The sequence below is a fragment of the Theobroma cacao genome, chromosome 6 (genome assembly GCF_053813885.1).
Source record: "Theobroma cacao isolate CCN51 chromosome 6, ASM5381388v1, whole genome shotgun sequence".
Lineage (NCBI taxonomy): Eukaryota > Viridiplantae > Streptophyta > Magnoliopsida > Malvales > Malvaceae > Theobroma > Theobroma cacao.
The window spans coordinates 24,626,618-24,640,438 of NC_142644.1; the positions used below are offsets into that span (position 1 = coordinate 24,626,618).

At 32.6% G+C, this 13,821-nt stretch overlaps 1 protein-coding gene across 2 annotated transcripts; it reads right to left on the minus strand.

Annotated features, from left to right (window-relative positions):
- Positions 1 to 263: 263 nt before the first annotated feature.
- On the minus strand, positions 264 to 8,728 carry LOC18596107 (serine/threonine protein phosphatase 2A 55 kDa regulatory subunit B beta isoform). Of its 2 annotated transcripts, none has more exons than XM_007024381.3 (14): positions 7,990 to 8,728; positions 5,825 to 5,928; positions 5,633 to 5,731; positions 5,407 to 5,526; positions 4,834 to 5,040; positions 4,104 to 4,195; positions 2,855 to 2,973; positions 2,509 to 2,632; positions 2,236 to 2,359; positions 1,531 to 1,599; positions 1,348 to 1,439; positions 1,181 to 1,258; positions 1,036 to 1,103; positions 264 to 876 (listed from the first exon to the last, which is right to left on the minus strand). In XM_007024381.3, exons 1-14 carry the CDS (start codon positions 8,099 to 8,101, stop codon positions 740 to 742), a joined length of 1,545 nt encoding a protein of 514 aa, XP_007024443.1. In that variant the 5' UTR covers positions 8,102 to 8,728; the 3' UTR covers positions 264 to 739. The 2 variants fall into 2 exon arrangements, with proteins under 2 accessions (XP_007024443.1, XP_007024442.1); XM_007024380.3 differs by having other exon boundaries at positions 4,831 to 5,040.
- Positions 8,729 to 13,821: the final 5,093 nt, after the last annotated feature.

Sequence of the window (13,821 nt, forward strand, 5' to 3'; positions counted from 1 at the left end):
AAAAAAAAGGAGGGGGGGGGGGGGGGGAGGGGGGCACTGAAGTCGCCAACAAGAGAAATATGAACCTAGTCGCAAATACAAAACATCCTTTTCACCAAATCTTAGAAGTTTGGTAATTTGAGTCAAAACTCAAAAGTCACTTGGCAAAGCTAGTGACAAAAATCAATTGAAAAGAAAAAAAAAAAAAGGGGGCAAAAAAGATACAATTATCTAAGCTAGAGGATGAAGTTCCAAACATGACAAAAGAATCAATAAAAAAATGATGCACTGCAAGTTTCAACAGCTCCTTCCCACCAAGATTTGAGTAAAAAACTACATTTACCTTAAACCTAGAGGCAAATATTGAACATCCTTTAGTTTTGTTGTAGGAGAGCTACAATCACATTTTCTTCTAACATCAACCCAACACAAATCTAGAAACATTACTCCATCTTCTACTTTAAAAGAAGGGGGTAAAAAGAAGAAAAGAAGAGGCAAAAGGAATTTGTGAGGTTTGGGTAGAGAAAAAAGAGAATCAAGCTGCCCACCCGGGAACAAAGACAGGTTGCTTCCTCATGGATCTGTGACAGCCATTTCTTGACCTTGATACTATAGCGTGTGCTACGGATTTTAGGGGCACCGGAAGTGTAAGAATCAATGTAGCCTTTAGCTCACTGGTTGGTGGGAAAGGAAAAGGAGCTTTCGCCATCAGCAACCAAAAAAAGTTAACCAAGCAAATACATTTCTTCTTGGACAATCTTCATGCATAGTACATGTACAAGCTGTTTGCAGCAGCACAGGCAATTGAGTTTTCAGTTGGGTGCCATGCTAGGTGCAGCAACTTGGTCGTGAAATCGAAAGAATTTCCATTTGCATCAACTCCAGGGGCTTCTGCTCCTGTTATGACAAATTCACCAAAATAAAAGCATTTGAGTACAAATCAAGAACTGAAAGAATTCATTTAACTTCCTCCCTACCCCCCAAGGAGTTGAGCAAGAAACTTATCAAAAGTTAACAGGTAGTAGAGGGAAACAAATGAACACCAAATCAAAGTACCTCGTCTGACCACACGTGTTATACTGCTTAGGGATCTGGAAGGCCTTGAGGGAGTCTGAACTTGTCTCCTGAAAATACATATGGATGTTTACAGAAATCATAATTCACATCACTATTTTTTTCTCTGCTTGAGTGACAAATTTACCTCATTGGATTTTTGCTGGCTTCCAAAGTTGTCGCCTCAGTGCTTCCAGGGGCACAACCAAATACACGAAATAGATTGCTGAGATCACAGGCAAATATATATTATGATACATGGGAGAAGAAAACAACAACAACAACAAAAGGTGAAAGACTTGCTCATAAACAAACCTGTAGGAACCTGTTGCCACTCGTAATCCATCACCACTTAGGCAACACTCAAATTTGTCAAAGATCGAATCATTTTCATACAAATCACACAGCTGAAACGATTAAAGAATGCCATAATCAGCTCAGGCACAGCACAACACAAATATGATTAGTTTCATCTCTTTTAGAAGATAGAAATCATACCCTAGGTCTTAAATATTCATGAACCTGGAACGTCGCAACTGGACCTGAATCCATATTGATGTCCCACAACTGACAACCAAGCGATAAGTAATCAAGTTAAATGACAAGTTCTAATATCACCATAAAACAAAATATCAAGAACACAATCAGCAATCAAGTTTAAAACCACCATAAGAAGTCTTCAGCTGAATAAAAGTAAGAACTGTGGTGAAAATTTTAAGAAAACAAAGTAGATAATAACGAATAAAAGAAGCTATCATAACATATCCCCTCACCCCCACCTTTTCATGTCTTCATCGTATGCTCTCTACAAGATTAAAAAAAAACTGTTTGACTGTCTGAGTTCTAACCAAAATGCAACAAACCAAATTGTTGTCTCCATTTTAATCACTTTCTGTTAAATGTTTATAAACTAGATTCTTTATCCGACAGATATTTGCAGTGAAAGGTCATTAGAGATTCATGCTTTCTGCACATTACGTCATCCAATTGCAATCATATCCTTCAATGTCTAATGGAATAGGCTGATAGTTAATTAAGTCAGGGATTAAATGGCACATAAAGTCATTATGGCATGCTTAAGCAGAATTGCATACATAACGTGTCACTCATGCAATACAAAGAATAATAATATATCGAGCAATAGCAAAAACAAGAAAAATAAAAACAATGCAAAACAAAAACAAAAAGAAACAAAGCTGAAACCTTAAGAGTCATGTAATCACGGCTAAGTATGTATCTTCCATCCTTAGCAAATTTAATATCTGAGATTGAGGCAATTATCTCTGTAAAAAATGATCTAGAACCAGGTGCCTCCGGTTCTTCAAACCTGTTGGCATACAATAGCACTCATTATTCAGAAAGGATACTGAAAACAAATAGCAAATATACCCTCACACATCAGGATCTATAGCATGGAATTTTAAATGGAAATGTAGCAAATTCAGCAAAAGAAACAAAAAAAGGAAAAACGCTTACAATTTGGTGTGAGAATCACACAACGCTGACTGCCGCAAATCAATGAGGCGAATTGAGCCCTTCGAACTACTATATGCTAACATATTACAGTGGGTAGGGTGAAACTCTGCTGATGTTATAACCTCTGCAGAAATAGACATAAATATAGTTCAACACTCAACCAAAATTATGGTTGAACAAAACTTGGGAGCTTAAAACAAACTCCAAATGAACAATTAATCTAAACAGTCATTGATGTTTGCTTATCATGGAGATGCTTTTGTGAGTTTATAGAGACACTGACATAAGAAATAATTTAGGAAAGTGAAAGCAGCACAGGAAACTGCCAATATGCAAAGAGGCTTACCAGTTAGATCCTCCATGTTTGCAGGCTTTACGTCAACAATATTGAAACTTTGATTGCTAATTTCCAAGTTCCAAAGATTTATACGCAGATCATCAGCTGATATAAAAGTTTCGCCATCACTAAGAAATATAAGAGGGAGAGAGAGAGAGAGAGAGCATCAGTAAATTTTGGCAAATCAAGCTAATGATTAAAAGCAAAACACAGAAACATGATGTGTTTTCAAACAAAGACACATACATACTTCTCATATAACAGCATAACTGTTATAATCCAATAAAACCTAAACTGCAGACAAGTCTGAATGTCAAGAAGCTTAAATATCACCATAAGGATTTCAAAACAAATAACACGGACAAGAATAACAATAGCACAGAAAACATGGCGTGCAGACAATCCAATTTTAAGAGAAGTGCTAGATAATTCTGTGATAAAAGATGAACCCTTCAAGATGCAAATATTAAGTATGAGCTGACAACTAAAATGCTTCAATGGTTGCATGGTGTAAAGCATGTACAATTGATAGAGCCAAATTACCATATTCTCATGCAAAATGAGAATGTCATGGCTCAGAGGCCAAAAAAAGAGACAATTATTCCTAAAGAAATCTCCATTCGTAGCATTTACATCCTATGGGCTAGAGGCTCTCCAGTTTTATCAAGATCATTAATCAACCTTTCATTTCTGATGCATGACAATATTTTCAGAGACCATTTCACAACTATAGCTTCTTGCTTGGACATGACAACACAGCAAGTCCAGCAACAGCATGTTATTAGGGAATCAGGATTCATTAAATCATTACTGAATTAAAAAATAAATCATACTTGATCATTATAGCTGGTGAAATCCTACACCCATGAAGTCTGAAAGGAAAAAGAAAAAACTAGAAGTCCAATTCATGCCAGTTTTAATTTCTACTCCAACCTAGAACCTAAAACTAGATGGTATCACATTTTCAGAAGACATCAGTACTGTTACTGCAAAGGACAAAAAAAAAATCAACAAAAATACAGTACGTAGAGGTTAAGCAAATATCAGACTGAAACTCTTTATAAGGGCATTCAAGTGTCTCAGATGATGATGGATTGTCTTCCATTGTAGAAGAAAAAAGGTAAGATGCATTGTTATCTACTATATATTATCCCAGAAACAAAATCATACTTCTCTTCAATTGCTTTTCAAATAAATCCAAATATTAGGAAGTCAAAGCACAATAAACTGTCAATAAAAATAAGAGAAAAATAGCTACCTGTTATTTGAAATAGAATTGATGTGATAATCATGTGCATGGGCATATACTCTTCGACATCTGGCCATTAGGTTGGTCTCCAGACTTGTTACCTAGATATAGTAAATCTTAACGGTTAGTGTGGATTAAAAGACAAAGAAGCATTCAGACAACAAAAAAAGTTCATGATTATTCAACAATAAAATCCTACTCCCCCTCTTCCCTCAGCCATAAAAATAAAAGCAGACAGAACCACCAAGTGATCTTCCAAGGACTTGAGCCAGTTATGGTTGCGAAGGCCCCAGTCATCCAAAAAGATGCTGAGCAGAGAGTGGCAGATTCCTAGATATAACAGGATAGAATCTAAAATCTAACAGTATATTTTACATAAATACCTAGAAGTGCATATTTTTAAGAAATGATGCAAAAATATAATATAAAAGGCTAAATATTCAATCTCATTGGCCTTCACACCAAGAAGGGGACAAAGAATCATGGGCTTTGTGCCTTATTCAGTTCGGCATCAGAGAATAAGTGCTATACCTAGTTGAAGTACTGCTCCTTGGAAACATCTGGTGCTACAAAGAAGTTCATCACCTTACCTTGCACTTCTATTAAGCTTTGGTTAAGTTTTTATCATCCTCCCTAGCCTTAAGCATAGTAAAACTAGTATAGCTCAAAAAGTGCTTAAATTTTAGCCTAAAACTTAATCAGAGCAAGTAAATAAATTGATTGTGTAGAATACAACTACCACAGGTAAACGTAATGATGCAATGCCTCCTGGTGGGAAAGAAAAGTCATTGCCCAAATAGTTGTAGGATCTGTCAGGGGACCCTCCATTTGCAACACAAGGTTTGGGGCTACATGAATTACTTGAACTAGCAATGCTGCCATTTCCTACAGCTTTTGATGGGTCCAAATTCATGTCAGAAATTTTCTTGACCTTCTTTTCTTGTACCTGTTGAATTCTCAGACAGATAGCAGACAAATAAGTGGGTATAATGGCAAGGACAGAGCTTCCAAAATATCAATCATTAAACATGCTTAATACCAATGGTTAGAAGAAAAGATAAACTAAAATGATAAACATTACCAAGCGTGTTTTACTCTTGCCAAACCATTTCATAGAAAGTATTTATAGACCATTCTATCTATGCACCACTACCACTGCAGTGGTTTTACAGAACATATTCCATTACAAATGCATGAACGTATTAAAATACCAGACACTACTAACCGTATTCAAAGTAATCACGCGACAATCTACAAGCAAACTGAAAGATATATAGATAAGAAAGAGATACAACACAAATTTCCTTCCTACCTTCCAAAACTTGATGGTTTTATCATTGGTGGAAAGAAGAAACAAGGCACCATTGGCCGTTTGGCACCATCTAATTTTGTTAATTTTTTCCTCTATTTCCAAGCTCTTGAGATAGTCAAACTGAAAAAAGAAATGCAGACAAAGTTAGAGCACAGAAATCTGAGATCATTGAGAAACAAATGCATATGTGCATGTATGACTGCATCAAAAAGTGATGAGAGAGCACCTCAGGCTCATGACTCTGGAACTCCGTCTTGTAACGGAACTCAGGGTGCCGACTGATTGGATAATCAATTCTCTCCAGATCCCTTCTCGGTACACCATGCTACAAATTGTAGTATAAAAAGTTATTATAAAGTTGCAACAGGAAAAAACACTAAGGCAGTATATTAACATTAGCAAAGATAGCAGAACTCACATCCTTTGTATCTGTTCTCTCAAAGAGAACCACCCGCCCCCCACGGTCACCAGTGGCAAGATGATCCCCGGTTTTATCAAATTCAATTGCTGAAATAATATCAACTGCAGGGAGAAACAAAAATTGTTTAGAAAATACAATTGCTTTGCCAGTAAGATTAATGGTAAAATTTTGTCTAAGTTTGTATAAAATTCTATATAAAAACTACATTTCTCAGGAAGAAGCCCAAATCTTTCTTATTTCTCTCAATACATCATAACTCTCAGTCTCTTGACATAATATTTGTTTCCCAAACTACATCTTTCTCTTTTAAAAAAAAAAAGGTTATAAGTCAATAGAGTATCAACTATTTCTGCCATGCCCTACCAAAAATAATCCACAGCCATTGTAATGCACATCCGGGTTGACTTGCATCACTATTATTCTGGCAAGGTTAAGAAAAAGTCATTGTGACAATGACAAGCTTAATTTGGAGAGGCAAGAAGAATAAAAAAAGAACAACCACACAGTGACTGACAAGCTCTAACGGTATCACGAAGTCCAAGATAGTTCCTTTCCAAAAAATTCTTACCAAAGATTATCATTCATTGCTTTTTCAGAACTCAAAATAGAATTTTGCAGTATTTAGCTAAACAATGAGTTATTGTCAACGGAAAATAATTAGCAATTCTAAACAGAATCAACACAAATTTTCTGAAAGCAATCCATCTCTTGCTGAGTCCAACCTGAACTTCTTGCCATGCATGACCTCTTCATACTGCTATTCATATGTGCAAATTGCTTCAACAAATCCTTAGTAGATATGTGCATAAAGGCTGCAAGAGCTGACCTACCTTGCTTTTCTAGAAGCCAAAAGACATTTATACCGGCAATCCAAATTGTCCGCCAACTCTCTGTCCAAAAATCCACAATAAAGGAAGCGATCTAAAGACAGCCATACTTTTCTGGGTTACTTTTCAAAAATTTAGCTTGAAAAGACTTTTAATCTCAACTGATTAGTCCCATAGAAAAAATCAAAAGTCTTTTATGGCTACTTACTCCAACAAATAAGGAACTGCCTCCTTTAGTATTGTTGAGAATTCGCTTTGGATGTCTTCTTAACTCATTGCTTGTCATTGGTTTTTATCATACATCATTGAGCTATCTTAGTTAGGCAACTTCCTCAGATCTTGTTCTCTGTACTTCTATTTCAAGATTTCACAACTCATTACTTTTCCATCATAACCTCAGGTCACCATTCATCTAATAAGTAGAAGTTACTTTGTAGAAATTACCTCCTTTGATGTTCACCCACATTACACAGGATTGAACTCAACTTGTTAAGCCGTTTACCTTCCAAAATTTCACTATGACTTACTGGACTGAACAATATAAATTTAAACTGAGTATCTAAAAGGTCAAATATCTACCAATCACTAAACTATATCTTTCATAGAAGCACCATGCACTCTTACGTCATTCAACTCATAATCAAACCCACTTTCTGCCAGTTCCATTTGCTAGGAAGTTTGCCATTATATAACCCGTTCATATTAGAAATAAACCACCACCTGGTAAATCCAGGAATCTGTAAAATACAGCTGTCTTTAACCACCATACAAATAGTAAACTCATGCCACATCAATGATGTCAATTTGTCATCCTTCCATGGGTTAACACTTAAAGCGACATAAACTCTTAAAACATAGTCTATCTCCATCCTAACAGAGTGATAATACCCAGACTGCAATTTCAATTCAATTCTCAATACCATAAATCAATTGCCACGCACTATAAACCCACAACCGAAAAATGGGTACAAAAATTCATTAAGATCCAAACTTTGCCATTAATTTAATACTCAAAAAAAAGAAAGAAAAAAGACACAACTTTTTGTGCATGCACCATCACTAACTTCACCAAGTTCACTTCCACACTACCTTTTTTCTCAGAAAACTACTTCCCACAAATGATTCAAGGCATATTTGAAAACAAAGCCACTAATTTTCCCAAATCAAAGCCAAAACCAAAACAGAAAAGGCACAATTTTTTCTCGCACCCATTAACCTAAACAACAATTACTCAACAACCCATGATCCCGAATAGATCCAAAACACCGAAATAAACCCTAATTCCGATAAAACCAACGAAATACCAATTGGATCCAAAAAAAAATAAAAGTTTACCTTCTTGAACTTCTTCTCCAGCGGTTCGTTCACCAAATACCTGAGAGAATTTCCAATCCAACGGCTGTGGCGGGCCCGCCGGAGCTGCGACCACCTCATCGCCTCCGTTCATTGCTCTTGTTCTGTTTTTTTTCTGGTCTCTCTCTGTGTTTTCCACTGTCTGATAATCAATCGAACGGAAAATCTAACGGCTCAGATTTCACCACACTCCCAGAATCAAATGAAAGATCGCATCTTGAGTTAACTTTTTCCTTTTCCTTTTCCTTTTCCTTTTCCTTCTTAATTCTAAAGGGGAAAAAATTGAAACTTTGTTCCGTTTTCTATAATTCAACCATTGATAATAGCCCAAAGAAAAACAAACAACAGAGACCCAAATTTTCTCCCTCTTCTTAAAAAAAATTATATAAAAATAAGAAAAATAAAAACTTTTGCCTTCTTTTTCTCTCTCTGTGGGAAGGAGAAACTCGGGATTTTTAGATTTCTCGAGGGATTAAAATGACTGACTGGAAAAATAAAAAATAAAACATACATTCAACACTCTCTTCCTTGCTCTACTCCATCGTCTGCTTCTCTCTCAATAATGTAAGTTTTCGTTCTCTCTTTTATTATAAATTTCGTCCATATGAAAAAATCACATGCTCCGACCATTTTCTTTTTAACTTTGACTGTTGGTTCTGATTGGGTGATTCAATCGAGAGGCGCCGTTTGATTGGAGGAGGGTGCGGGTGATTTTGGGGGAGAAGTTTGAGATTATGAATTGTTAAGTGGTTTGAAATGACATTGTCATCCCTGGCTTTACATCTTCTGGTGAGTCTTGGCACCGTTTGATTGAAGCGGTTGAGAAGTCAAGTGATCAGACGATAAGAGATGAGGGATGAGGTTGGAGAGTGGAGCAAAGGTTTTTTATGTAATCCTTTTTCTTTGCAAGAGGCATGATATAGATTGCATGCCCAAAAGACATAATACAAGAAAAAAATATATGTTTCATCTTTATTTGTTTTTTTTTTGTTAATTATGGAGTTTGATAAGATGTTTTTAAATAGGAATGTCTAACGGATAGGATATTTATTATTTTTTAAATATTTTAATTTTAATTTTACTATTTAATAATATATCCGAATCTTATAAATATCTTATTAATATTTTGAATTGTTATCGAAATATCTCAAATACTATTAATTAAATACTTTGATTGAAAATCATTTTTATTTATATTATTAATAAAAATTAAATTAATAAAATTAGTTCATAAAAATAAATTAAAGTTTAAAATCATATTTAAAAGAATTAATGAATTTTAATAAATATTACATTAATTATAAAAAAAAATTATAAACAAAAAAATAATATATGTAAAATTAAATTTAATATTAAAAATCACTATTTATAATTGGATTGAGTAATAGATATCTTAAAATTATTACCGAACTCATGATGAATACTAGTTTTACTATCCAAATTTGATTATAAGATATCATAATCTTACTTAATCGGATCAAATAATATAAGGTACTTGATTACAAAACGCCATTGACATCTCTATTTTAAATTTATTGGATGATTCGACTTTGAGGGTTTTATTGAATATGAATTTCTAAAAACAAAAAATATAACAAATAAGTTTTTTTGATAATATCGTGGGATATGTTCACAACAATAATGCTAGCAACTAGCAATCCTATTTTTTTTAAATAAACAAAAAAAAAGTTTGAAATATTCCTTCCCAAAATAAAAAAGAAAACAAAGGAAAAAGATTTCCCCTAATTTTGTATAGGCTAATTTTACAAGTTGAGTTGCTATTGAGTGTTGAAGAGGAGTGGGTGAACCATGGGATGAATTGTTAAGTTTGATATTCATATGGTATAATTAGTCATGTGGGCATCCATTAGTGGATTGGAAATCCAGTAATGAACTGCATTTATTGCATATTATGTTTTTTAGTGGCACATTTAGGCAAATCAATTTAAGGACATGATAAGAATTGAGTGAAACTTTTGATCTACCCTATACCTATAGGGTTAGAGGTGGGATTCTCAAAATCATGTTTCCTGATTCAATCTGTACATGACTTCTGACTATGATATGCATGGTAAACAATGTTTTCCATTCATGCAATTTGTTTTATGCATTCTCCTTTGCAGTAGAATTAAAAAAATAATTCATTACATCCGAGCATTTATTTCATTGATTGGTGCATAATTTTTTTATCTAAAAAGTTGAATTCGAATTCTTTTTTTTCCAATTATAAAATAAAAAAATAATTTATTATTAAAAAAAATGTTTTTGATACACATGAATGCGAAAAAATTCATTTTATTTCGAATCTTAAAAGTTGGAGTACTTCTTTTCCATTTTTAAACTCTTTTCTCCTTTTGCAAAAAAAAAAAAAATTGCATATTATATGGTAACAATTATTAATTTTTTTGGGTTGATAAGCACTCAAAAGAAAAAGAAGAGAAAATTAGTGTTGATAAATATATTGAGTTGTTCAAAGTATGCACACACATTAATATATGTTGGAATATTTTATATTTAAGAAAGTGTAAGGCCAAAAATAGATTTGGTGATGCAATAAAAAGACACCCATGAAATAACAAAGCAAGACTGCATTGCATATGTCTGGGAGAGAGAGAGAGAGAGTCCACCTCAAACATGGCCATTGAAAACAACCTAACGATAGTGTATCTTGATTATTCTTGAACCACTTCTGGTTTCCTCAGCAACATATTTGATTAAATTTTTTATGTATGGTGAATCTGAAATCCATAATCATATATACTTTAGATTACCGTGCATGGAGAAAAGGGTGAAAAGAACCTATATCAAAAGATTACATCAACCCATCAAATCTAACACTGTGCCAACATTCATCTTGTCACAGCCAAAGTCTGAATGGTCTCAGCTGAATAAGCTTCTGATCTGAATGAGGGCCCTTTCAGACATCAACATAGTAGACTTTCCACAACTGCATGGGGCCCCAAATTAAAGCAAACCCTTTGCAGGGAACAAACTCTCTGATGAGGGGCTGCTCACGAGTCCAATTCGCTAAGTTGAAGCTTAGCCCAGCTTAGCTTAGGCTTTACACACATTGGTCAGAAAAGATAGCACTTTCTCATCCATCTATCAAGGTCGGAGCTTACAAATTTTTTTCCTCAAGGAAAATATATTGTTGCGGATTACGTAATTATTGTTGCGGATTACGTAATTATTGAATATTCATGACTTGCTCATTATATGGAAATGATAGAATATTATGAGAAAATAGTTGTTTGGTTTCTCTATGGCATTGGCATCAAGTTTTGGTCCATAACAATTTGGTTACGTTTGGTACTTTATAATGTAATGTGATTGTATAAAAAATAACATTACAGTGTTTGGTGTGCAAGCAAAATAATAATTAAAATGTAAAAAAAATAACATTATAGTGTTTGATTTACAAGTACTTTACTAGGAATGTAATATTAATTTTCAAAATTATACCTATTTATTAAAATACAAGTTTAATATACTTGTATTTTTTATTGTTTTTGATATAATATCATCTCTTAAATATATTTTTAATATCATATATTTTATTTTTATTTTTTATTATAATCTTATATATTTTATTTTTATTTTTTAATATAATTTTTATATTATATATTTTATTTTAATTTTGTTTACCTATATATATAAATTTTAATTTCTTATATTTTATTTTATTTTATTTTTGATTTTTATATTATATATTTTATTTTAATATTTTTTATTTTAATTATAACGTTATAAAATGTTTTTAACAAAGTAATAAAGTTGAAGGGTAAAAGTATTTTGAAGAACATTGCAGAGTGCAATGTAATGTGATTGCATTGGTTTTGGACTGCAATCACATTACATCTCTTGGCTGTAATGTAATCGCATTGCAATTTTACATTGCAGTGGTCTGTTACAAAACAAACACTGCAATGTAATTTAATTGGACACATTGCAAGAAATATGCTCTCACTTCCCTCGTACCAAACCTTACCTTAACATGGTGTAGTAAAAGCAAATGCATGGTAACATAGGTGACATTTGGTATCTTATAATGTAATGTAATTTAATTATATATAATTATAAATAATGTGATTATAAACAATGTGATTACATTAAAAATAATATTATAGTATTTAGTATATAAGTAAAGTAATGATTAAACTGTAAGGAAGATAACATTGTAACGTTTGGTTTACAAATACTTTATTGATAACATAATGTTAATTTCTTGAATTATCCTTATTTATTAAAATGTAAGTTGAATATATTTGTATTTTTTTATAGTTAATTTTTATATAATATTATCTCTTAAATATATTTTTAATATTATATATACATTATTTTTATTTTTTATTATAATCTTATATATTTTATTTTTATTTCTTAATATAATTATTTATATTATATATATTTTATTTAAAAAAATAATATAAATTTTATTGACAATCACCATCTACTATCTATCAGCCAGCATAGAATGACTATTAAGAGTAACAAAGAAATCAAAATCCACAAAAAAAAAAACAAATTACAACATTACAAAATATTTTTAATAAAGTAACAAAATTGAAAGATAAAAATATTTTTAATAACATTATAGCGTGCAATACAATCTAATTACATTAGTTTTACACTGTAATTACATTACATTCATTAGTTATAATGTAATTATATTATAATTTTACATTACAATGATTTGTTGTAAAATAAATACTATAATGTAATTTAATTAATTATATTAAAAAATATGTTCTCACTTTCTTCATATCAAATGCTACTATAATGTTTATAATTTGTTGGATCGTTTTTCACATATTATTCGTTGACTTTTGCGGTGAACCTAAGAGCCTGTCTCAATCACCCAAATTTGAGTAAGATTTGGAAAGTTTTGCTTCTTAACTCTTAAGCTTAAGCCCCATTTTAAAGCACTAAACTGGGCTTAGCCATAGTTCAATCTCATTTCTGCCCACTCTGGATGGGCCATGTGTGTGGCCCAATTAAACTTTCGTAGGCCATTGTTACCACAGGCCATAGCTGATTGCCCAATTCTTAAAGATCATTGATATTGGGCTTCTGAGATTTTGAGGACCTTTAAATCTTAGATCGTAGAGCATGTTTGATGGGGAAATGAAATAGCCATTTTCCTTTGTTCTTAATTCCTTTATAAGAATGCATTTGCTTCACAAGATGATTATTATTCGAAATGATCATTTTGAGAGAAGTCAGAACGGATCTCTTCTTGATAATGACTATTTTGAGTGTGTAAGAATATGTTAAAAAATTAACAAGCAGTGATACTGGTACTTTTATAAACAAATTTAAATTTAATCACAAAAAATACCAATTTACACTCCACAACTAAATCCAATTAAGGAAAAGTCGATTTTGGTGTCCATGGCCCTTGTTAGGCTAATTTCAAGTTGCTACAAATCTTTAAGTTGAAAACTTAAGAGAAATTTTTTTTAAAGCGCTAAGTGAAAACATGATATTGTCAGATTTAGTCAAGGTGGGATCTATATAAAGCCAAAGAAATGGTCGCAATGCAAAAGAGGAGGTTCTCATGTTATTCGAGAAAAGGTTTTTCTTACATATATAAGAGCATGCATCTCTCTGTAATTTCTTTGCCCTTTTCCATTTTTAGCATTCTAGGTTTTACAGTTTTAGTGCATCAAGGGCATAAAAGAACAGGTACCATGCAGCAGGAGCTTCTATGCTAACTATCAAAAAGTTGCTGAAAGGAAACTCTTTTAACTTGACCAAAGAACTCAACTATTACTTAGCAAAAGGAAGTTGTTGGCTCCGTGCTTTGCCAACTTT

Bases quoted from the DNA above. Each gene is read 5' to 3' on its own strand.
- LOC18596107 (XM_007024380.3), bottom strand. From the start codon at position 8,101: ATGAACGGAGGCGATGAGGTGGTCGCAGCTCCGGCGGGCCCGCCACAG. The intron at 2,633-2,854 runs GTAAGCCTCTTT...CTATTTCTGCAG, and splicing joins AAACATGGAGGATCTAACTG to AGGTTATAACATCAGCAGAG. The intron at 877-1,035 runs GTACTTTGATTT...TTGTCATAACAG, and splicing joins AACACGTGTGGTCAGACGAG to GAGCAGAAGCCCCTGGAGTT.